This window comes from Micropterus dolomieu, linkage group LG18 (genome assembly GCF_021292245.1).
Source record: "Micropterus dolomieu isolate WLL.071019.BEF.003 ecotype Adirondacks linkage group LG18, ASM2129224v1, whole genome shotgun sequence".
Lineage (NCBI taxonomy): Eukaryota > Metazoa > Chordata > Actinopteri > Centrarchiformes > Centrarchidae > Micropterus > Micropterus dolomieu.
The window spans coordinates 30,265,371-30,290,418 of record NC_060167.1 but is presented as its reverse complement, the minus strand read 5'-3'; the positions used below and the strand labels follow the sequence as shown (position 1 = coordinate 30,290,418).

General features: G+C 40.0%; 2 protein-coding genes across 5 annotated transcripts in view; one reads left to right on the top strand and one right to left on the bottom strand.

The window, feature by feature from the left end:
• The window catches only part of LOC123986935 (ras-related protein rab7), a 93,306-nt gene that overhangs the window by 32,733 nt on the left and 35,525 nt on the right, over positions 1-25,048 (bottom strand). The window lies entirely within an intron of this gene.
• mbd1b (methyl-CpG binding domain protein 1b) lies at positions 2,292-24,295 on the top strand. 4 transcript variants are annotated; one of them, XM_046075357.1, is made up of 17 exons: positions 2,292-2,692; positions 3,194-3,780; positions 4,216-4,356; positions 8,370-8,511; positions 8,594-8,880; positions 9,036-9,118; positions 9,243-9,286; positions 10,079-10,219; positions 10,318-10,398; positions 11,590-11,610; positions 11,715-11,807; positions 16,923-17,084; positions 17,182-17,361; positions 17,731-17,811; positions 17,896-17,973; positions 22,897-23,004; positions 23,099-24,295. In XM_046075357.1, the coding sequence occupies exons 2-17, from the start codon at positions 3,401-3,403 to the stop codon at positions 23,570-23,572; spliced, it is 2,496 nt and encodes an 831-aa protein (XP_045931313.1). In that variant the 5' UTR covers positions 2,292-2,692; positions 3,194-3,400; the 3' UTR covers positions 23,573-24,295. The 4 variants fall into 4 exon arrangements, with proteins under 4 accessions (XP_045931313.1, XP_045931311.1, XP_045931309.1 ...); XM_046075355.1 differs by having other exon boundaries at positions 2,293-2,497; positions 17,893-17,973; XM_046075353.1 differs by having other exon boundaries at positions 2,293-2,692; positions 17,893-17,973.

The following is a 25,048-nucleotide window of genomic DNA, read 5'->3' as shown; positions in this document are numbered from 1 at the left end:
CGGGATTATCCATCAATTATGATTACAGACAAACACGATGCTCCCAGCGGTCTCGTGCTCACTTTCTAATACCCCGTGAAAGCAGCACACTTAAACAACAAAGATGAAGCATATTAATAAAGATGGTGCTGGCAGGAAGAGAGAAATCACTCCCTAGTTTTTACTTTTGTGTACGCTATTCCTCATCTTACTTCTCTCTCCTAAAGAATGTTTGAAATGTTTGTATTGTATTTGTTAATGAGAAGTAGCCTATGTGTTGTTTAATCTGTAAGCGGGGTCAGAAGCATCCATGGATTTGACTGAATCCATTGACTGAATTTTTTTTTTCAAAAAACTTTATTCAAAATTAGGATATACAGCAGGAAAACATCTTCTGTACATCGGTAAAGTCTTTGGACATATCACAAATAGGCCAGGGAGGTCAAGGGTTATGGAAAAAAAAGTATAATTTTAACAAAAGCAAAAAAAAAAAAAAATTAAATAAATATCTTGTAAAGCTAACAGAGGACATATGATTTAACAGCTTTTTTGTTTTTACACTTGGATATTGAAAGAACATAGTGCTTAATGTTAGCAGCAAGCTCCAAAAAGCTTGGTTTCTTTTTTAAGAATTTTGACTTGTGCAAATAAAATTTAGTTAAAATAATAAGTAAATTTATCACATAATATTCTGAATATAATTTTTTGTCATGTTTAGTGAATCCAAACAATACATTTTCCCACCGCAATGCAAATTGAGGGTAAATATGGACAAAAATAAATTGAGAAACTTTACTCCAAAGTTTCTTGGTATGTGGGAAAGACCAAAATAAATGCACCAGTGTTTCATTGAGTTCTCCACAGGAAGTACAGCTGATGTCCAAGTCCTTTTTCAGTTTTTGCAGGTAACCGTTAGTGGGATAAAATCTGTGAAGCATTTCGAATGAGATCTCTTTGACTTTGTAGGTTAAAAAAAACTTGTGTGGCAAAAGCCAAACTTTTTCCCAACAAATCTCTCCAACAAATGAAGACCAATATGATACAGCAGCGGGTGTACTCCTAATGTCCTGTTGAAAAAGTTGACGAATGGCCTTGTTCTTACTTTTAGGTTGCAGTGAAAAACATATATTCCCAACAGTTGTTTCTTTCACAACCACCAGTGTTGGGGGATCATCAAATCCATTAAAACCTTTGAAAAGTGAGATGACAGCTGAAGGTATCGCATCGAAGACGATGGAGAAGTCCTTTGGTGAAACAGGGATACCATGGTGATGAATAAATTCAATGTAGTTATAAAGTTGACCACGCTGGTTAAATAATTGATTTACAAGTAAAATATTATTGTCATATCACTGTTGAAAAAAAAATAGATTTGTTTTTATACAAAATATATCTGTTGTTCCAGATATAAAACCTAAGGGGAGTGAAGTTGTGCTTGTAAATTAGGGACCAGGTTAGTAGCATTTGTTTGTGAAACGAAGAAAGTTTCAGACGCAGTTTGGTCAAGCGCCGAAAAGTATCAGAAGTACACTACGCTGAAGTGAGCTTCCGATTCGGCAGTTAAGGGGAACCTAAGTGAAAGTTGAATTACCTTGCTGAGCGACTGTTGTCCGTTTTTTGCACCTCTTACTGCTGTGAAAGCTGTTCGGCATTTTAGGCAAAGTCCAGATTTGAGAACTCAGTGGTTAAATGGTTAAATCGCCTTTATAGTATTATCACAAAAAGAATAAAGTTTTCACAAATCTGAAACTTATGTTTGATTGAAACGTTAGCGTCTGTGGAATAATCTAGTCCAGATCTGAAAACTCTAGGTACAGTGTTTTTTTTATATGTGGACCTGGTCTAATGTGGTCTACATACAAAAAAGCAGATAAATCGCCCTTTTAAGTAACGTTATTTTCACAAATTGAATAAAGGTTTCACAAATCTGAAAATATGTTTTAAAGAAACGTGTCTCTGGGACAATCTAGTTCAGATTTGAGAGCTCTAGGCATAGTGGTTTTGTATCTGGACCAGGTCTAATGTGGTCTACAAGCGAAAAAAACCCAGCAACAGATAAATCTCCCTTTTTTCATTTTCACAAATAAAATAACGTTTTTTCCAAGTCTAAAAAAGTGTTTCAGATAGCGTTAAGGCTTTGCCTAAAATGCCAAACAGCTTTCACAGCAGTAAGAGGTGCAAAAAAACGTAATGTAAGTTAACTTTCCCCTTAACTGCCGAATCGGAAGCTGACTTCAGCCTCGTCTACTTGGTTAGGAAAAGGTCATAGTTTGGGTTAAAACAAGGTTAAGGTTAGTCAAAGTAGGAAGTTATATCAGGGGACGTGTCGTATGGTGGTGAAGTGGGTGTGTTGTATAGCCTGCGAGACTGCAGACAGACCCTGTTCTTTTAATCGTTGGCCCCGCCGCCGTTTTCGTTATTGATGCGCGGTGGCTAGCTACGTCAGCACTATCTCGTAAAGTGAAGCGGTGCCTATTGTGACCAGAGTGCCAAGCATCTGGGGAGCCCTACTTTAAAGGTGTGTGTGTGTGTGTTTGTAGGTGCACCTCACCGCCATTATTTGTAAAGTAGTAGCGATACACAACTGCTAACTCAGAGGAATAATTTAGGCATAACATTAACATTAGATGGGGGGACGCTAACGTTATAGCTAACGGTGGCTAACGTTACTGCTGCTATTGAGTTTCAGTGTTCACGCTCCAGCTAACCTAACGTAAGTAGTAACTTTATTGACACTGCACTGCTTGTTTTATGTAGTATGTCTACGTAACTACGTATTAAGAAATAATCGGCAGCAACATCCGACAATCGGAGCACTTTCGGCAGTAACCGCACTTTCAGCAGTTGAGGTTAGCTAGTGTCGCTAACGTTGTGTTTGCTGGCTAACGCCGCATACCAGTGGTAACGGTAACGTTAGCTAACTGGCCGTGGAAATGCGGTAGCTATGTATTTACGGAAGCTTTCCATCTAGATCGGGGCATACATCCCGTGTTTGTAACGTCAGTTAGTTTGCGTGGTTAATAATTTTAAATGATGTGTTAACCATACGTGAATGTCTGCTCGTTAAGTCACGTTACTATCGAGTAGCTCGTTGTTTTAAGCTAACAATACCTTACAGTGACATATCCATTAAGCTAGGTTAACCGTTAACATACTGAACTGGACATCGGCGTGTTAGAACTCTGGTCCTAAACAACGTTCTCTTTTCCCCCAGGTGCAGTGATGAAAAAGTGAGCAACTGTCAATCACCCTGACAGCTCAGCCTCCTTCCCAAACCAAGGTCAAGGGCTAACTAATACATCCACGACGGACAATGCGAAAATACACCACTGTGAATGGTATCCAGGATCGATTGTAGAGGGTATCTTATTTGTCTCCAGAGAAACACGTTGGACCATTTGTCGCCTAAATTGGTGCAGGAATGAACGAGGAACTACTTGAGAACGCGGCCACTGGCCAAGAGCCTGTGGAAGAAGATGTGGGACAAAGCACAGAGAAGAAGACCAGTGAAGCAGAAAACGCCTCTGAGGCAGCACCAGCACTGGAGCCCTTGGCACCCTCAGACAGACTCTGTATGAAGGAAAATCCTAGCTCAGATCCAGTAGAGGAAATTCCGGGAGAGGCAATGGAAGCTAAGGCCACTGGTGGCGAGCCTCCTGTTGACTGGTTTGAGCCACTTGAGGAGGATGATGATGCCAATAGCCTTGATAGGAATGATGCAGAGGAAGAAAGCCTGGCAGGGGAAAGTGAAAGGAGTGAGAGTGTGTTGGGCACCGAGAAGAACTTGACCAAGATTTATCAGTAGGTTGAATAATGTTGTTTTACTCAAGTCTGTCATGTAAAAATAGTGCAGTATGCTGTCACATAAGATGTTCATTCAACGTTTTGGTTGTCTGCAGAGCCTTTATATGCCGTACCGTAGTCTGGACACTGAGCAGCATTATCTTTGGATTACATTTAGATTTTTATGGCCATGCCCAGGCACAAGCGCCACATCATGATCTTTATCAATTCTGAGGAACTGCCAATGATTTTGAATGTCTTTGTATTTGTTTGAAATAATCATCCCATCTAAAACCTACAGGTAACTTTGTGCCTCAATCTATTGAAAGAAAATTAACTCACATAGCTTAGCATATTAACATTTTCTAGGATGGCTTCCTGTGCACTTTGTTTTTGCCATGGGTTATACAGATTTCTAACATGAATAATTCCCATTTCCTCTGTTATATCCAGGCTTCAGGTTCCCCGCCGTAAGCGTTCACATCCTGATGAAGGATGGGTTGACTGGCCAATACTTGGAGAGGGTTGGAAACGCAAAGAAGTTGTTCGGCGCTCCGGTAGTAGCATGGGACAGAAGGATGTGTATTACATGAGGTAAATACTGGATAGTGTCGTGCTTAATTTTCTTCTTGTTTAACCTTCAATAAGTGTAAGTAAATAAATCACCACTACCTGTGGCCTGTACTACGAAGCGAGGTAACTGGCTTATCCAGGTAACTTCATGAGTAACTTTGTGACGTTGGGTGTAACTTCCCGGTTAACCCGTACTACGAAAGGTGGATAGGTGTTACCTGAGGTCTGTTGCCATGGCAATTTACGCCACATCTCTAAACTGCTCCAAGCAAGTTTTGTTCATGGTTAACTCGAGGTTATCCTGCACGTGGACTACACACCGCATCGGTACTCAGTGTTAATGATAAGAAGTAGGATATTAATCCACGCCACTTCATAAAATATGTTTAGATTTCATCCTGATTTGTTCCACTGCGGTTGCAATGAAGTTCTGAACACAACAGCATTACGTTCAGACAGCGAGCCCTGCAGCCTCAGTGATTTTAGAGAGGAATCTTAATTAATTAACGGGATAGTTTCTTAGATGTAGCCCATCTGTAGACTATAGCTAATTGAATTCTCCATATTTAGATAGACTATTTTACGTGTCCAAGAAATAGGGAGCCAGGGTGAGGGTTAATAACAGAGGGGGAAAAAAAGATCCTTGATGAAAGTGTGAAATTTACAATAAGAAAAATCGGAAATTCCCTGAAATTAATGTCACAAAAAATTGTAAATCACACTGTTTTCTTCTGAATACACCCAATCCAAGACAAAATCTTTTAAGGTGCATGATAGTGATTGTGGGCTAAACTCAGGAGTATTTCCTCACTGCTAAGTCAGATTACAAAGTAATATAACTTTCCAATGCATACACAGGCCTACTACACGGTGTGTGTGTGTGTGTGTGTGTGTGTGTTGCAGCCTTGCAAAGTGAAGTTTCTCTCATAAATGTGTGACTATAATGTCAAAGAATAGTCAAGTTTTTTACTTGTAGATTAATCTTAGAAATTAGATTTTCTCTACGATTATTGACCCTCTCCTTTTTTCTATTACAATGGACCTCATGTGCAGTTGTACCTTAACATCTTAATCATCTTACACATAAAAGAAGAGCCCATAAAATACATAATAGAGATTTGAACTACAATAAGAACACTGTGAAGATAATTGGGCTACAAATTTACTCAATGCGATGCCAACAAGCCTCCCTGGCTTTGTCAGCCGCCACAATATTAGATTTAGCCGTTAACGTGTCTTTACATTCATAATTTCCTGACACTACCAACATGCATTCTTCTGGGGAAAATACGGTGCATGCGAGTTGCAAAAACACTCTGCCTGCACGGCCGAACAAACCTCTTTTATGTGAACGCGCACCAACTCCAATTAAGTTAACACTGGGTTAACACGGACTCAACTAACCAACATCTTATTCACCTTTGTAGTACTGTTTAACTCCAGTGTAGGAGGTCAGAGTTTGTCAACCCTGAATTTGATAACCCCGAGTTAACTCCGAGTAGGTTGAACTCCCTTTGTAATACAGGCCACTGGTTTGTAGGAACCAAACACAGAGAAACAGAAGACATTTCTGAGGTATAAGATGCTTTATTCTTCAAATTGCGTCAATACAAATCTGATATATGAAGGGTCTGGATTCAGAAAACAACATTTCTCCCGGCATCAGTTTATGTACCTCTCATACTTAGGTCCTCCTGATTGGATTGGATGTTTCTGGTTGGTCTAATATTTTCTCTCACAAAAACAACCCTGGTTATATAAGCCTAGCCATCTGCATGACAGGATGACCTGTATGTTCTTTTATGTTCATGTGTTTAATATATACACTTTATGATCATCAGTGTTTTACGTTGTCTTTGCAAATAATATATTTGCTTTGATTCAAATACATAACCTAGATGTGTTTATTTTAAAGGGAAATTCTTTGTCTTTTATCTTGGATGAAGTTGAAATTGTTCAGGCCACAAGTCTTGGCCTGTGTTAGCGGGGTAGATTTTTATTTCTAGTAGGTTGTTTTTTGTTTCACCATTTTAATTCTACTTCATTCTTATTTTAGCTTTTTAGTGTTTACTCCCTACTTGAATCAGCTCACCTACCTTTCCCTTAGGGTCTCTTTTTTTCCCCCACATGTGCGCTGTCTCTCTCTCCCTGCATGTGTCAGCTCTGCTGACTTTCTCCATCAGCAGTGTGCTTCATAAAGTCGCTGAAAAGACAGAAGTCATCTTTTGGATTTTTCCACCTGCGATTCAGTTTTTAAAGCAGCAGGTGCGCTGCATGTAGAAGGCTTGTTAATGACGTAGACTATTGAAACAATCGAAACCAACGTAGTACCGAGGGACATCTGCACTGGTGTGTTCACTATTCACTGCTGCTTTACCTGTCTATGCTTGTAAAATTTTCAACTTGTCTGCCTCTTGTAACAAAATACCAAATAATGTCTCTGTGTTTCTCTGCAAAATGCTAAAATGTTACACCAAATGTACCTGGGCGTCTCGCCCAAGTAAATTGTTTATGTGGGGAAACACCGGTTCCCAACCTTTGGCTTAAGGGACCACTGTTTTACAGTTGTACCCTGTTGACCCTCATCCCCACATACAGTTACAGAAAAGGGGGGAAAAGTAGCCTCTTCTTTATAAATATATTTTATGTTTATTTCATTATATTTATTGCATAAAAATAAAAGCACAGAACAATTTTCTCTACAATGAACCAGAGGTTTGTGTGAAAATTTGTATAAAATCTGCAACACGTCATTTCTTGTGGATATTACAATGATATGTGGGGATATCACTTCTCCCTGACGCTTGGCTATTTCTTCATCAGCTCTTTGTTTTAGCTGTGTACTTCTGTCATACAGGGCCTGATCACTTAGCCAGCTTGCTCTGCTAGCTTGGTGATACCAGATTCCGGGATTCTTCTGGTCTGTCCATAAATACTTACATAGTAGAAATACAAAGTAACACAAACTTATAAAATAAAAATAAGTCGATATGGAATTATTATAAGAGTAAAAAGAAAATTAAATATGGTTTTCTTACGTCATCTTACAAAACCACCTACCCCTGTTGATTATATAGTAAAAACGCAGTTTGCTTCAACAATAACAGAAATTATAGTGTGGGGCAGAGCATACTTCATCATACTGTATTTATTTTGCGGTCAACAATGTTGTGTTGAAAGTAGTTAAACTGTTGAGATTGCACTAGTTTTTAACTACATCCTGCCACTCCTTTGACTCTTGTACTATTTACACTCCTACCTCCACTTGGTTCTTTTAGGGATGCACCTAGCAAGTGTTTCAAATCAATTAATCTAAATTTTGTGATTATTCTAAAGATGACTTTTTATTACTTGAATAATATAACAATTTTATCCAAAATAAATATCAAAAACTTGTCTCATTAATAATGAAATATTTTATTATTTCATTATTAATTTCATTATTTTATTCAATCATCCTTAAACAGAGACACATAAAGCACATTAGAATAATGATAATAGACTGATTTTAATATGCCATCACTGCTGCTGATGATATTAATAATAATAACAGACCTTATTAGTCAGATGCCGAATCAAAAAAAATAGAAGTCAGTTTAAGCGTGGCCGTTGAACTGAACAGAAAATATAAACGGCCGACCATTAGATGACACATGGTCTAATGTTGCGTTACCATGACAGCAGCGGTGCAGAAATTACTTGCTTCTAACAGGGGGGTGAAACACTTCAGAAAATCAATTTTAAGTGACTACTACAAACAGAAACACATTCCTCGTGCTGATAATCCTAATATATCGTGCTTGTGTGGGGAGAGAAGTAAACAGGATTAGTGGTGCTGCTGTCCTCACAAAGCAAATAATAATTATACAGTTTAGTGCCTCAATTGAATTTTTTTTTTTTAGAAATAGATGAATAAATTCATTTTTTTTTCCTAACTGCCATTAGGACTGAAGATGCTGAAGCATGTGACTGGATGTTGTAGTTTTAGCGGGTGACATCCAGCTCTTTTTTGTTATCGCTATTTTTCTCCGCAGTCCGAGGGGTGATCGAGTGAGAAGCAGAGTAGAACTGATTTCAGTGATGGAGGGGTTTCTTGACTTGTCAACCTTTGAGTACAAGACGGGAAAGTTCCTCGATGGCGAAGCACCACCCATAAGAGTTCGAAGCAGAGCGAAGGTATTGACCTCTTTTTATCAGTTTAAAGATTTAAGATGTGACGGTCTCAGCAGTTAGTTTTCCTCACTTTGTCGTCCATTAGAGAAAGATCCGGGAGCGTTCTTCCTCAGAGTCCAGCTGGATTGACAGAGGGGATGGAGCTGACACCCCAGACTCCCACCACAGACTCACCCTCAATCTGGGGCCCAAAAACCTCCACTCCAACCAGACATTTGTGTCCATGCACAGTACAATGGGAACTCAAAACCAAGAGTCTCGCAAAGAGGATCCACATGCCGAAGATAAAATTAAAATTCCCCTTCCCTCGTCATCCAGGCCGGCCCTGCTTCCCTCCATAAATGGAGAAATTGGGTCAGAAGACAGCACTCTGTGAGTCCATTATTACTTCAGTTCATAGTTCAATTTTCAATAATGGAACTGTAATAAATAAGACAGTTGAGTATTTCCATTCAGTCAAAAGGGTTTGTTTGTGGTGAAATGTTGTTATATGCACATGGACTGAGCATTATCACTTTCTTCTGCAGGGTCTGTGCCAAATGTAATATTTCCTTCACAGGCACATGGTATGACAAACAAAGGAAGAGGCCCTGCTGTCCCACCTGTTGGGGTATGATGGTTTTTGAGTGTGAAATGTCTGAATGGTTCTGAGGCAAAAACAAACCAGGACAAAAATCGTGAAAATTATTTTACAAAGGTGTACTCATCCTACGTTTATTTGTTTTGAATTTCAGCTGCCTCGAAGACAAAAGAGCATCCGATGATTCGCTTCAGAAAGGTAAAGTGTTGTCTATCAGTGCGCTGTGTGAATCGAGAGCTACCTTTTATCCTCGTTCACTAGACAAATCTTTAGTCAAGGTGCTCGGAAGCAGTAGTGGTCCGATCACGGGTTCTATTTGAAGCCTTCTATTTATCATGTAGCCAACAATTAGAAACAATGTATGTTAAGTATTATAATTAAGAGAAGATAAAGATTATGAATTAACTGTTAATTATATTGGCAGGATTAATGTGCAACGTATTCCACTCCCTCTCTCTTAGAGACACAAATAAACCGTCATGGTAACAGAACATTACACCGTGTGTCATCTAACGTTCGGCCGTTTCATATTTTCTGTCTATTTAACAGCTATATATGAGAGAGAATACAGCTGATTCTAACATTACACACAATCTGTGACTGTCTGCAGAGTCTGTGAATCGTTTCAGTTGTTTTCTTTGACCCACACTGAAGCAGAAATACATTTGCTTATCATACTGCATTACTCAATATTGAAATAAATCCATGTCAGAAACATTTAAAGTTTGAAGTCAAGTAGCCTAATTAATGTCTGTTGTTATTATCTCAACACATGAATAAAATATTGATTGGACATGTTTTTGATATTTATTTAGGATAAATTGGTATGTTAATCGAGTAATAGGCAACTTTTTTTTCCTTTGGTATACACAAAATTAGTCGTTAGATTAATCAAATTGAAAAAGAATCGTTATATACAGCCCTACAAATGAGACATGTACATTAGAATAAACAAATCTGCTTTTCTGTTTGTGTTCATGTCACCTGTAGTGGATTCCTTGTGGACAGTGCGTGGGATGCCACAACACAGTGAACTGCGGGCAGTGTGCAAACTGCAAGCATGGACTGCAGAGCCCCGAGTCTCGGAAACGCATATGCCGGAAACGGAAATGTATATGTCCTATTCGCAAGGTAAGCTGCCAGGAACACGACAGTTATTTATTTTAATGCCTTTTGTTTGTTATGTCACTTTTGCATTCGGGCTTTTTCCACCATGTGTGTTCCATCAGGGCCCTGGAAGTGGAGGCTTCATGCAGCAGAGGCCGTATAATGACATTACTGAACCATATGATGACAGCATGAGTTTCCAGGTAATAAAAGCTTGTATAATCCGCTCAAATGTACATGTCTTGGTACATTTTTACTTGTAGATCTTCCCACCGGTTATAATAACAATTCTTTCGATGGCATATTTAAAGCTTTTCAAGCATGATTTCCACTGCTTGGTTGTTAAAGAGGTCATATTATGCTCTTTTTCAGGTACAAAATTTTATCTAGGGGTTGTACCAGAACAGGTTTACATATTTTCATTTTCAAAAAACACCATATTTTTTGTCATACTGCACATTGCTGCAGCTCCTCTTTTCACCCTCTGTGTTGAACGCTTTGTTTTAGCTATGGAGCGATACATCTTACCTCTACAAGATCTTTGTTGGGAGTTGTACATGCGCAGTTCCTACTTAAGGACTACTAGCCAGTAAGAAGCAGAGTAGGGCAGGTCGTGAGAAGCTGGGAAACACGGCTTCGGTGCAGCTGTATATCCCCTGACCAGCTTAGCAACATGGACTGGAGCAAGAGTTTCAGAGTGGTGAGTTATTAATCTATAACAAATGTTTCTTTCATCCATAGTTGTTAGTTTCATCCAAGTGTTACGTGAGCTCTGTCTCTACGCCATAGTAACAACTTTATTTTCCACTGACTGCCTGGAGGGTAGTTAATGTTTGGAAGGCAGAAGAGAGGCAGCAGGCTTGTCACTGTGTGCTGCAGCTCAGAGAGTTTTTCCACCGTTGTTTTTGAGGGCATGTCTTTTGCTGTGTCATCACAGGGATCAAAGGGAAAAGGCTGGACTACAAACCAGCTATTTTCAGGCAGTTCAGAGCAGAGTTTTCTGTGGGAGATGGGAACTCCCTTTGGGCTGGACTTTGGGCTTTTTCACTTTGCAAACCTATTATATGCACAAAAAAAGGTATATAACTCAATAAAGGAGAGAGAAAAAGCCAAAAAGCATAATATGACCTCTTTAAGTTAATATTCATTGTTGGCTGTTTATAGAAGTGCAAATCTTTTGTATAAAATGACTGTAGGCCAAAAATTTGTTTTACAGTCGCGGTCAGACTTGTTTCACTCGTTCTAAATTGTCCACATTTAAATACAGACTGTGCACACTGTATGGCACGGGTTGTAATTGCAGTGTCAACAGTGTAATCATGCATCGTGGCTTTTAACACCAAATGATTCATTGAATTCATGTAAGTTCTAACAACAGCAATTTTATTTTACAGAGTGAAGTTACAGACTCACAGGTAACGTTTCATAGTACGAGACCAAATTATGTGTCTGCATTTATAATTTCCAATATTACTGCTGCGGCCTTTTCCTGCTCTCACTGACTGTTTTATTCACACAGCACCCGAGTCTCAAAAGCAGCGACACAGAGAACTTCTCAGTTAATGTGGACGTTGATGATGAGGATGACATGTCGACGGACGATGACGACGATGTGAGTTTTTAAAAAAAAAAAATTAATTTACCCTCTACAGAGAGGAAGATGTGATTGCCTAAAGTGACAGACTCAAACATTATCTATTTGTCAACGGTGACTTTTCTGAAAACATTCATAGAAACGGAAAGCACAGAGAAAGCACATCTGCAGCACCTTTTTGCTGTTTGTTTGTTTGCTCTGTATAGCCAGGTTTCCACCAAAGGTACGTGGATCTCTTTTCAAGGAACTTCAGCCCATTGTTGTGTGCGTTTCCACCGTGGTCTAAAGACCTGCGAAGATTAAGCAAATTAACCAGCTGACACAGGCTGTAGGCATGTACAAAGCGATGCACAAGCATCATTATTTGTAACCACTATTCATGAGCAAAATTTATAAATGAACATCAGATCAGTAGCTGGCTGAGTGAAATGGAAAGGATTTGTGGACATCTATAGCTGACATGTTTAAAGTTTTCTTCCTTTCCAAGTATCAACAAGGATGTTCGTTTGCGTTCAGCTGCCAATTCCACACCTGCGCAGTGTGTAACACAGTCGTGCATCAGTGGTACGTAACGTGTTGGGCAGTAATCCTGCAATGTTACTTTTCCCCAGTAAAGAGTAATGTAACGGATTATTATTTCCAAAACAGTTAGGCTTTATTATTACAGTTACTAATCCAAATAACGCTGCACTACTGAACGCATCATCCCTGACGTGAATGCGTGACCGCGCTGCAGCTCAGCAGCTCAGCGGACCTTATATTGTTCAAGTCAGCTGTTAGCCAAAAAGCTAAAGGAAGACTGGAGAACAGGGAGAGAGAGGTATTTTCGACAGCTGTATGTAATGTTATTGTTATTGTGTCACAGTCTAAGATGCTAAGAACATTGTCGTCCGTTGTAAACTTTGTGCGACCAGCAAAAAATTCTGACCGCAAACAATTCTACATTTATACTTGGGCTAATTGAAGCATCAGCTAAGTTAAAGCAACACAGCGATCCCGTGAAACTGTTGTGGTCGTTCTCACGCACACCCGCTGCCAGAGTTGAAATGTCAAACTTTTTCCTACAGTTTATCAATACACAAAACAACCTTTGCTGCTGTCTCTTATTCATTAAAAATAATCTATTAACTTCTACTGAACTAATTTTAAAGTAAGTTGTTATATTATTGTTATAGACTCAATTATTTCTTGTTGCATGTTGCACATTTAGCAGTTGAGTGTAAAAAAAAAATGAATACAAAATAATTATTATAGAGAGGTTGCGATGGTGCAGTGGATTAGACACTTGTCTTTGATTCCCACTGCAACACATCCACCAAATAAGTTATTGTCATGGGTCCTGCTTTACTATCCATGTTATAATAGAGACGCCGCCAGTTTTATTGAGGTGTGGAGCGGTCTCAGTATATTTTCCTGCTTTTTTGCCCTTGACCAATCACATGCCTGTTTAACAACAAACTGGATAAAGCCATCACGTTCATAAAATAATTCCAGCACAGAGAAAGCAACACAAAAATAAAATCGCGACAGTTTCGAAGGTCATTAAAACATTTCCAGCCGACAAGAGATGCAGATCAGCTGCACTCATGTCTGTGTCCGCCTGAGCGTCGGAGGAACTTGATGTATAACAAGCTTTATTACCTGCTGTAATCAGCTGTTCCGCTTGTTTTGGAGAAGAGGAGACCGACTTCGGCTCTGTGTAAAAACTTCCTAACTGATGAAAACTTAAAACAACAAATTCGGACTCAGTATTTAGCGAAACTCCATGAGCTGTTCGCTGTAAGACCCTGGTCCCTTTGGTGGAAACGCAGTGAGTTCCTCCAAAGGTTCCTATTTCTGGGGTATAGTTCCTTTGGTCGAAACGTGGCTTTTGGCCATGATAAAAAGAGCGCCAGCCAACCTGAAATGATGGAAAACAATGTGGAAAATGTGATGGCATTCATATTTGTTTCATGTGTTAATGTGAGGAAGGTCACAGTCTCCTCATCGCCCCACACAGCTGATGTTTTTGTGTCTTCAGTGGAACAAATGGACAATGCGCATAAAATCAGACGGATGGAAACACACTTACTGTCTCATCGAAAAAAAACTTATGTTACAATTGTCACGTAAAAGCAACATTATGTAGTCATTTTATCTTAAATTAACAGCTTCAAAATACTTTTGATGGTTCACTGACTTGTAATAGGGTGAATAGCATCACTGTCGTTGTCATTCCAGGCCGGGTACACTTGCTTTGGCACTGTGTAAGATTGAAATCCCGGGCAGGATTTGTATCGTGACGACAGCGTAATGCTTTACAGTGCCACATCACACCAACAAATCTCTTTAGCACGCAAGCTATGAGAAGAAGCAAAAAGTATATAAAGTACAATCTTAAGTTCTTTGGAAGAAGGTAGCTCGGGATTCTCAGTATGGATATTATGGCAGAGGCTGCGAAGAGACCAAAGAAGACATTATCGAAGAAAGAGAGGAAGAAAAAAAAATGAGAGAGTGACCAAGCAAGAGAGCGGACAAGAGTAAATATCGGACTGGCTGTTACTCGTTGGCGTAAGCTGGCCCTCTTGCTGTTGGTTTAGTAATGTATTAGCTGGCTTGCTGTGTCTTGTGTTGCGCTTGCTTAATGTTTGGCTGTGTCAGCAAAGTTGTCAAAAAAGAGGTTCAGAATCAGAGGTTCTAGCCATAAATCTTTAGTTGATGTTAGCAAACTTACTAGATAATAGGGCTTGGCAATAAAACAATAATGATAATTATCGCAATACAATTTTCCTCAATAACAATTAATAACAATAACAAATGTTCAATATATTGTCAATAAATGTTTGATTGAATTCATTTGGACCACAAATGAATTAGCACTTAATTTTTCTATTAAGACATTTATTTTGTTGAGGAAAAGGGGCTGAAATGATGATTTAGTAATCATATTTTTTGAAAAAAAGATTTTATCATAATGGTTTTGAATGTTCTACCTCAGATATATGAGTTGATCCACTGTCTGGCATCAAGTGTTTGTCACGTTCTGACCATAAAGAAAAGTTTAACCACACAATTAATCATCTGGTTCTCAGAAGCTAAAATCAGCCTTTAAACTTGAAAGAAATAATGATTTGACATTTGGTATGACATGGTGATAACATTTTTGGCCATATCGTCCAGCCCTACTAGATAACACTCTTGGGCATTAGTAACGATACTGTAAGTGCTCTTACGTTGGTTACTGTCTAGCTTTGTTGGCTAGCTTGCCACCCAAGTTTCAGGAAGTAATATTATTATGTCCTGTGTTGGGCACTTACTGGATGTTGAACAACAGCGGTGAATTTCACTCTGAATTGAGGGGTCTAACTGCAGACCTCCACTGTGGAGTCGCTTCCGGTGCAGGCTCCACTCTCAAGTCAGCTCCACTGTCAGGACAGGAAATAACCATAAATAAACTGTTTTTTTACGTCCCCTGCAGACGTAACGTGATGCATTCTCGGTTGTTTCGCTACTCTGCACGTCTTACAGTAAAGTGGAAGTGTCTCTATTCATTTTTAAGAAATGGATATTTAGGATATTTACAGAACTATCGATACAGGTATACATGTTGTATTGCATGTGTGTTCATTTTTACAGATGTTACAGTTTGGTAGTCCATAGAGTCCAGCAGGGTTCTAGTTACGTGGGAGTTCAGCTCCCATAAGGAGGGTCTGAGCTCTTATGGAAACAGTAAAATCACGCATCTGTGGGGGTCACTAATGAATTTACCAGCAACCATTATTTTTAATCACAAATTTATTTTCATTCAAGTTATTATTTACATTAATAAGATAAACACTAAAATAAACAAGTTTTCCAAATGCTGCGCACCGCATAAATGTCATAATGACATGATTAATAATTAAGATGATACCATAAAGGGCGTATTTGCGGTGTCTCCTTGAGCAGTAGTCTTTGTTGGTTTATTTCAGGCTTTTGAAACTTAAACTTTGTTGCAGTATCGCAGACATCTGGGGCTGCGGTTTGTGTGAGAAAAGTGTTGGACCATGTAATGAGCAATAAAAGTCTCTCTGTCTGTCTCGGCTCAAGCTATTATTTAATTGTTTATTATCTGCCGGTAGCATTCGTTATATTACAGACCCCCACAAAGCTCAGATTATAACTGCAGTCCAGTGCCCACAGTTCAGCAATTCAGCTGAGTAAAATGCCATAGTATATTACACCTCAAAGGGAGATTATTAATGAGAAGTGTGTGGTGTTTTTTATTTATTTATTTATTTGTTTTAAGAAGACTGGAACAGAGGCTAAGTTACACTCTTAATCAACGACGTCCTGTTTTTCTGTGAATTGATTTGGCTAGCTTTATGGACGGAGTTAACGTTAAGCTAGACGGAGTTATTTTGACAGAATAAATAAATAGTGCCTGTAAAAATAAAAATAAAAAAAATAAAAAAATATACTGTTACTAGTTAAATTATTGAAGCGACATACAGTTTGCTTTGTTGCTACACTGGCATGTTAAGTGCTAAGTAGAATAGGCTCAAATCAGTATGCTATATTTAAGGAATTAGCCTACTAGTTTTCCCTTACAATGTTGAATGATTAATTAAATATAAGTCAGCGACAAAATCCCTTCTCCCATAAGTGTCTACATCATTTAATTTTATAATTTTTGAATGCGTTTCCTGTCAAATCGCACAGTTTTATTTTGTATATTTTGCGTGTATTTCCTGTCCTGACAGTGGAGCCGACTTGAGAGCGGAGCCTGCACCGGAAGCGACTTCACAGTGGAGGTCTACAGTTAGACCATCTTGAACGGTTGGGGCACCAAGTTGCACAAAAAAAAAACAATCTTACATGACGTTGCTTTAACTCAAAGAGATTGTTTGGCATTCTTAATTTCCCCGTGTGCGTGTGTGGTCTTTCCTCTGTATCATATACTTGAATTCCATTTTTTTCAAAGGTTTAGAAGACTTATTTTGAAGGGTTTTAAATTTGATAACAGACAACATTTCACTATAATGCCCCTTCCACCTATATATTTCAAACCCTGCTGTATTTAATTCAAATTTATTTATTAGGATAAACCCCTTGTGATGCACCATCTCGTTTTCGAGGGGGTTCTGTGCTACATTCTCTTATTCTTTTTTTCAGTGGCATAAGAAGCGGAAGCGGCGATCCTGTGGAGAATGTAAAGCCTGTCTCTGCAGGAAAGACTGCGGCACATGCGATTTCTGTATAGACAAACCCAAGTTTGGAGGCAGTAACAAGAAGAGGCAGAAGTGTCGACTACGTCAGTGTCAGAGACAGGCGATGGTAAGATCCTACCAATTCTGAACTAATTTGTTGTTTCTTGCATTAATGATGAAGTAGTGTTGTAGTTGTGAAATATCTCTCTGCTTATTTTTGTCAGAGACACTTGCTGCCTTTCCAGATGGGACAAGGTGACTATGGGCCAGATGGCTCGATGCTGCCCGGCAGGCCTAGACCTCACTACACATATAGCCGAAAGTCAAATTTAAAGAAAAACAAAGGATCGCAGTCTGGCTTAGACTTCACTGACAATGAAGATGATGACAGCAACTTTCAAGTAGTGAGTTACCACAGCCTTTGGCCTTCACTTCTTCTTATGTTTTCTTTTTGCTTGCAGCGGTAGTGTTGAAGACAGTTGCATTCTCCTGCAGATAAAATCTCAACAAATGGTGAATGGTCTGTGCTTCTTTCAGATCACATTCACACACTGAGGCTAAGGTGCCTCTGCCATCAGAAACAGAAATACACATTCACACAATTGGGGGTTCAGTATCTTGCCCGAGGATACTTCGGTATGCAGACATGGGGAGCCGGGGATCGAACCACCGTCTTCACAGCCGCCCCTGAAAACTCATTTATACTAGAAAGTTAAGGTAGAATTTCTGTTTTATTTCATTTTATTTACGGTGCTTATGTTTCTCTGTTGTAGATGAACTGGAGCTCCGAGCCTCCCAGTGGTAGTAAATATCCCTATGAGCTGAATTTAAGACACCACCAATCATCTATGCAGGTTTGAAAACAGATTATTATCTACATGTCACGTCACCGCTTAGCTCACCGAGCAGAATGTCAACTTGACTTTGTCTTTCAGCAGTTGAATCAGTTGGATTTCGACCAGCGGAACGGACTCCTTGACAGAATCTCTCACATCAGCCACCACAGCTCTGAACTAGTAAGTTTACATTCTTCCTTCATATTTGTTTTAGTAATAATGCACTATTTTTCTCCATTAGGTCAAAAATGCATTTTGTGATTGCTAGTAGTGTCTCTATGTTTCAAGTTCAGGAGCCTTTTGCTTGAGGTGTCCCACCGCTCTTTAGTAGGTAGTTGCAGTTTTCTGGCTGATTGTGTACACATTCTTGCTGCCCAATGCTTATTAGCACTAAACCTGACTGATCATGAGTCATCTTGGCATCCTGTTTACACTCTGTTACCTTAATGTCCGTTTCCTTCTGAACCTGTGGTCATGCTGTTCTTTGGTCTGTGGCTCAGTGTGATGAATTCAGGCCTGGTTCCAACTCTGTTTGACCAGGATGTTAACCAATCTATGGCAATGCAATCTGTACCCAAATGTTCCATTCATGGTTGATGAATCTTTTTGCATGGGTACGCTTGTGTCTATTTGTGTTGTCTTGTCTCAAGTTGGAGTGCTGCTCCTCCCCCCCTCCTATGCTCTCTTGTTGGCATGTCCATGCGACAGAACTTAAGTGTGACAGTTTTTGGGGGCATTTATTTTCCATTGAACAGTTTGACAGTAGATGGAAACAGACAGGAGACATAAAGAGGGTGTATGACATGCAACTAAGCCGGACAAAATCACACTGGGTATGTTTTCAATTATATGGTACGCATCTTAACCACTTGGAACCAGGCCACCCCCAAATGATAATTTAATCTCCACAACACAGATGCAAATCACTGCGAGGCTGTTTGCCTGACACCCCTCTCTTCTGAGCTTTTCTTTAATTTGTTCTCGTGGTCAATATCTGATGCGTCATGACACAGTCAGTCACTGTTTTTTGAGCCTTAAGCCAAGTTCACACTACACAATTTTTAGGCCGATTTGCCGGTCGGTGAGCTCGGCGACCGTCAGGCTGGGATCAGAGGTAAATCGGCGATCGATCGGCGGCCTCATGTCGTTATGTGTGAACTACTCAACGACACATCAAAACGGCTCCCAGACGCATGTCGGGCACATCGCAGACGCCAGCCAGCCAAATATCTCGGGGAGTTGGCCGACTCGATGTCCACATCCAGCCAATGAGGGCAGGCAGCTGGCAGAGCAGGCAGTTACTTTTCACTGCAGAACATTTTTTACTCACCTCTCTGTAGCTCAGACAGTTCGTGCTACCTGCATGTGCTAATCCATTCTTTCACCCAGATTCTTTGTCTTTATAAATGCTATCTTTATAATGACAAACAACAGCTGTTTAATGTGAAGGTTTGCTTCATTTTCCGTTTCACATTTCACATGTGTTTTCTTGAAAAAACGTGGTTTGGAGACCAGCCTTCGGGTGACACAGCCGCTGTCACTCGTGTAGTGTGTGACCCCCTGTCTACTATCAGTCATCAGTCGTAGTGTGAACGCCACAACAACTTCAAGACTCCCGTCACAAGACGGCAAGTTGTGTAGTCTAAACAGCACGGCCATCGGCCGACGCTGAAAGGTGAGGTGCGCTATTCTGGAGAAATCCAATACCATTATATGGCGTGAACAGCAATACAGTAATGTAACTAACATTAGCTAGTTTTTGGTCTAGCAAACCTTTCACTGCAGTTAGTGCTGCGAAGCTAACGTGCAGAGAGACGAGACGGTTTCCCAGAGCCAGGAAAATTGCTTCAGACATCACAACAACAGCATGTCTAGAAAGGAAGGGCAAGTCAATTTAACATTACCTGAAACAAAAATCATGGTGGGCACGGTTAGAACAGTGTTGTATGGCTCGGTCCGAGCCACATTGTTTGTTTTCCCATTTACAGAGCCAGGGCTGTGTACACACATCAGATTTTTTTTTTCCTCGCTCACACACACATACCACCTTACATATTCACCTTAACAAAGACGTGTATTGGATTAGAATCGCACCCCACCTTTTAAGTAGTTGAGTTCAGGGGGACTGTCATGCATATTCTGTATCTGTTTGCTGGCATTTTGTCTTTGAAGCTAAATGTAAAAATGAGTGACATATGTAAGCCCAAGACTACATGCTTTGTTTTCAGGCTGCACCATTCCATCATATAGAAATACTCTGCAATAGATGTCTTGTGCATAACTTTATACACATTTCTCCAAAATTGTGCTGCTGTCTTTATGTTGTTTAGTATGGTGTGCAGGAAGTCTGTGAATTAAGCCTCATTTTACTGGTTCTATTGCAAGTACTGATGGTGCACAAATTCTGCTTTTAGTATTTGTGTCACGTATACTGTGTCTTGAATGCTGATGAGGCACATATAAAGACACTTAGTTTGGGGATTTTAAATTGAGCAACAAAAAATCTATTGGCCAAAGATCCAACCTCGCCCAATACCAAACCCACTTCATGCTGATTAAGCCCCTGCTTGCTTGCTGCTCAGTGGCTAGCAAATGCCTGTAAATCATCTCGATCTTCTCTGCTCTTCATTCTCTTTCTGTTCTGACTGCTGTCCCATAACTTGAATCTCTGCAATGCTTCAACTCCATGCCCAAGTCAGCTGTTGCACATCTAAGCCGGTTACTCTTCTGTTACCTCAGTGGCTGCTGATATGCCGAGCTTTAGCAATCTATGACGTAGCTTATTGTTGATACAAGATGGCAAGTGTCAGCTCGTCACATATTTGCAAACATCTTCCTATACACTAAAGAATTATTTAATATGGTATAATATGCTCACATATATTCAGTTGCCAGTTTATTAGGTACACCTAACCAAAGCTAATGCAGTGTTATATGAAAGCCCTGCAGTAAATTGTCCTTTCATGAAGGTTAAAATTAAACTATTTTAAAGAGGTTTTGACTCAACTGTATGGTCACCTTGAAGGTTATGATTTCTAGTGTTGCTGAATTATGTTGTGCTACACTGAGAGGTGTTCAATATTTTGTCCACCCCATTTATATAAATAAAGCAGGGATGTGATTTTTACGGATTAATCCGGAATTCCGGATTTTCCGACCTGAAAATGTGATGCACGTCTGCAAATCTGTAGTAATAATAATAATAATAATAATAATAATTAAAAAAAAAAAAAAAAAGAGAACCTGGCCTAGTGAAATGGAAAGGATCTAGGTTGACGTGTGTGAAGTTTTCTTCCTTTCTAAGTATCAAGGATGTTCGTTTACGCTCAGCTGCCAATTCCACACCTGCGCAGTGTGTACCACAGGCGCTCTCACGCATCAGTGGTATGTAACATGTTGGGCACCAGTAGGCCTACTGCAAAATTACTTATCCCAGTAAAGAGTAATGTAACAGATTACTATTTCCAAAACAGTTGTATTATTACAGTTACTAATCCAATTAACGGTGCGCTACTGAACGCATCATCCCTGACGTGACCGCGCTGCAGCTCAGCGGCACCGGACCTTATGTTGTTAAAGTCAGCTGTTAGCCAAGAAGCTAAAGGACAACTGGTATTTTCAACAGCTGTAAGTAACGTCATTGCCATTACTGTGTCACAGTCATAGATGCAAAGAACATTGTCGTCCGTTGTAAACTTTGTGCGACCAGCAAAAGTTTTCAGCCACGAACAGTTCTACATTTATACTTAGGCTAATTGAAGCATCAGCTAAAGCAACACAGCAACGTGAAACTCCGGAAACTCCGAGAAACTCCGGCCGCTGCTGCCAGTGATGCTTGGACTCATTGGGAGAGAGTGTCGTTATATTAGGCCATCACCCAGTAGTGGGCCTGAGTAGAGTAGCTAATATTACTTTTCTAAGCAGTAGGTCTATAGCCTATGCTAAGTAACTAGTAGGTAATATTATTTCTGAGTAACTTGCCCAACACTGAGTTGACAATAAGGATCAGATAAATTGGGAATGTTTTGATTATTGCTTGTTAGAAGCTATGTCTTGTTGTCTATTGATCACTCATGTAGCCTATACACTTTGCTGTGTGAATGGTTGCTTTTTAAGTCGTCCTTATGTTAAAGGCTTTGGCACGTTATTAATTAATTTCTTGTGAATGGTTGTGACAAGGTTTAGGCTATATAAGGCCTTTTTACACGGGTCGCTCCGCGCTCCTCATCAACAGACAGGCAAACAAGTGCTCCGCGAGGTAACCATGGCAATGGCTTCTGTGTGACTGGCGCGATCCCGTTAAACTGTCGCGGTCGTTGTCGTCTCATGCACACGCCCGCCCGCTGCCAGAGTTGAAATGTCAAACTTTTTCCTACAGTTTATGAACAGATAGAGACTGATCAGCTGTTTGAGTTTCCTGAAGAATATAAGTGTTTCTTTAACAGTCAGGCCACCAGGTCTTAAACAGGCGACAACCTTTGCTGCTGTCTCTTATTCATTAAAAATCATCTATTAACTTCTACTGAACTAATTTGAAAGTTAGTAGTTACATTATTTAGTTATAGACTCAATTATTTCATGTTTCATGTTGCACATTTAGCTGTTGAAGTTTGGTAAAAATTAATACAAAATAATAATTATTATAGAGGTTGCGATGGGGCAGTGGATTAGACCCTTGTCTTTGATTCCCACTGCAACACATCCATTAAATAACTTACTGTCATGGTTCCTGCTTTACCTTCTATGTTAGATCCGCCGCCAGTTTAATCGGGGTGCCGGGTGGTCTCAGTATATTTTCCTGCTTTTTTGCCCTTTGCCGGTCGCATGCCTGATAAAGGTAAACAGAATATTAAAAACTACATCTTGAACTTTATAACCTTCCTGAAGGTGGGTCATATTGCAGGACTGCTGTGTTTGACTGTATTAGTTTGAGCTCAGTCTGCCTACAGTAATACATTGGCAGCTGAGTGTGAGCATGTAGTGCCCGCTCCATGGTCTAATAATCCAAACAATAGACACACACGTTTAAACTGAAGCTTAAAGATGATTTGATACAATGAGCTTAGCTTAGTTGAGCTCATGAGTTCACCCTTCTTAAACCAGGACCAGCTCAGCAGATGGAATGCAGAGAAATGCCACGCAGGTAGAGATGGTCAGAAGCATGTTGAGGAAGAGGAAGAGGAGGAAGAAGAAGAAGAGGAGTTGCCCATGGTAAGTGTCCTGCTGAGACTTTATAGATGTCTGAATAGCCACAAATAATGCTAAACCTTTTGTGCACTTGTTGCCGTTCTGTCGCTCTCTGCAGATCACACAGATCTTCAGTTTGGCTGATAACCCAGCAGGGAGTGGTGCGGACATTGAAAACCAGCTAATGAAACTGCTCCACTCTTTGCGCTCCTCTGTACTGCCAATCCTGTGGTATGCCATAATGGTGGAGGGCCCGCAGCTGCAGCTCATCCAGTGCTCTAAACAGTCGGGCATGACTGACACCATGGTGCTGATCGACCCAGGCTTCTGCTATCAGGTCACCGTCCAAAAGCAGCCGCTGCTCCCCACCCACCCGCTGTACGACAAGCACCCAGCGTGCTTAACCTCGGTGACTGAGGTGGTCGACCTGCTCTTGGGGCTGGAGAAGTACGTTGTGTGCCAGGGACTGCCCCCCAAAGATCCATTATCGAATGAAGACCCACTCATACTCGAGCGGGCGTCAACATGTGATTTCTTGGTTAAGAGGAAAGTGAACATCTGTACTAACTGCAGAGCGCTGCAAGGACTTTAGCTTCAGCAGAGAGAGAAGGAAATCTGTGGCCGCAGTGGAGACCACCCATTTTCTTCTTTTTCTTTCTGTCTTTCTTTTGGTGGTGATAAAGGATGTTTTACAGATTTACCTCTGGACTGTAATAGTATGATTTGATTATTTGAAGAATCACCAAAGGCATTCCCGGTGCTGTGACATTATAATCCAGACGTGTTTCTTCTCAGATGTTATTTTGGTGAATGGATTTTCTGCTAACTGTTGTGTCTGATTTTGGGCAGTGGGATGGGTAGAGCTGAATTCTGTTAGTCCACTGTGTGGTTAGTGTGCGGTTGGTTGATTCACACCTTTACTTGAGGAATCTACGACCCTCGCCCTCTCACCGTTACTACACTTTTTGAGTGGTCATTTAACCCCAAATGATGTCTCTTTCAGCCCAAAAATGTTGTTATATGTTCTGCATCTTTTCATTGGACAACATGCCAACAGTGTTGCCATGTATGGTGTGTACACTATTTAATAGAGTAAACCAGAAGACTTTTGGACAAAATAATTCATAGTAAATGATGTAAAATGATCACTGCAGGAGCTGTGGTGGCTTTCTTAGTGTTTGCTTGACTCGTAGCATTTAAGTGAATTGGTAGGTGCAGGAATGGAAAAAGGAGATTGTGAAATATGCCTTGTATACCAGACCCTGATTTCATTAGACAGATTTCACTGTTTTATATAAAAAAATGTATTCACTTCCCTGTAGACTTATGCTTTTTGAATAAAATATTAGTGGAAAAAATAAAACTAGCAAAACAAAAAAGGGGCGGGGGTGAGTACCCCTTTTACTATGACACACGTAAATCATTAGGGGAAGGGAAATAATTGGTTTCCTACAATGGGTTGAATATAGATAACCTGTATCTAATATGACTTGTGTATCTTAATGTAACTGGAAAAACCCAATTGAGAAGGATACTAGAACCTTTTGTAGGACACAGAATATCCCATGGAGCCCAAAGGTCAGTCATGATGACCTCCATGGCTCCATGGCTGAGTTGGGAGACAGTGTTCAGACAACTGTTGCTTTAACAGTTGCAGCTTCATGCCTGAGATGCAAAGAGAAAGCCACTTTTTAAAAAAACAAATATAACAACTTCAGGACATCTGTGATGACTCCTAGAAGACGTGGGAGACTCAAGTTAATGAGGGTTCTGTGGTCAGATGGGTGAAAAATCAGTAATGTTACTGTCCTGGGGTCCAGATGTCAGTTCTCTCTAACATTACCATTGTCAAAAGTCTAATTACATCCACTCTGACACAGGGTTTTAAAAATGACATGAGCAGGGGGTAGAATACTTTTTAAAAAGCACTGTAATTTCAATGCAGTAAAGCTGCACATTTAAAAACAAATTAACATTTTACAACTAACAAACGTAAAAAAGCTTTATTACATTTATTTTCAAATTACTCCCCTAGACAGTATTTCTAGCAGAAACCCTAGAGATTCTT

Excerpts from the sequence above, each read along its gene's own strand:
- mbd1b (XM_046075355.1), top strand. The coding sequence starts at position 3,401 with ATGAACGAGGAACTACTTGAGAACGCGGCCACTGGCCAAGAGCCTGTG. Across the intron at positions 8,512-8,593 it reads GAGTTCGAAGCAGAGCGAAG|AGAAAGATCCGGGAGCGTTC; the intron begins GTATTGACCTCT and ends GTCGTCCATTAG. Across the intron at positions 9,119-9,242 it reads CTGCTGTCCCACCTGTTGGG|CTGCCTCGAAGACAAAAGAG; the intron begins GTATGATGGTTT and ends TTTGAATTTCAG.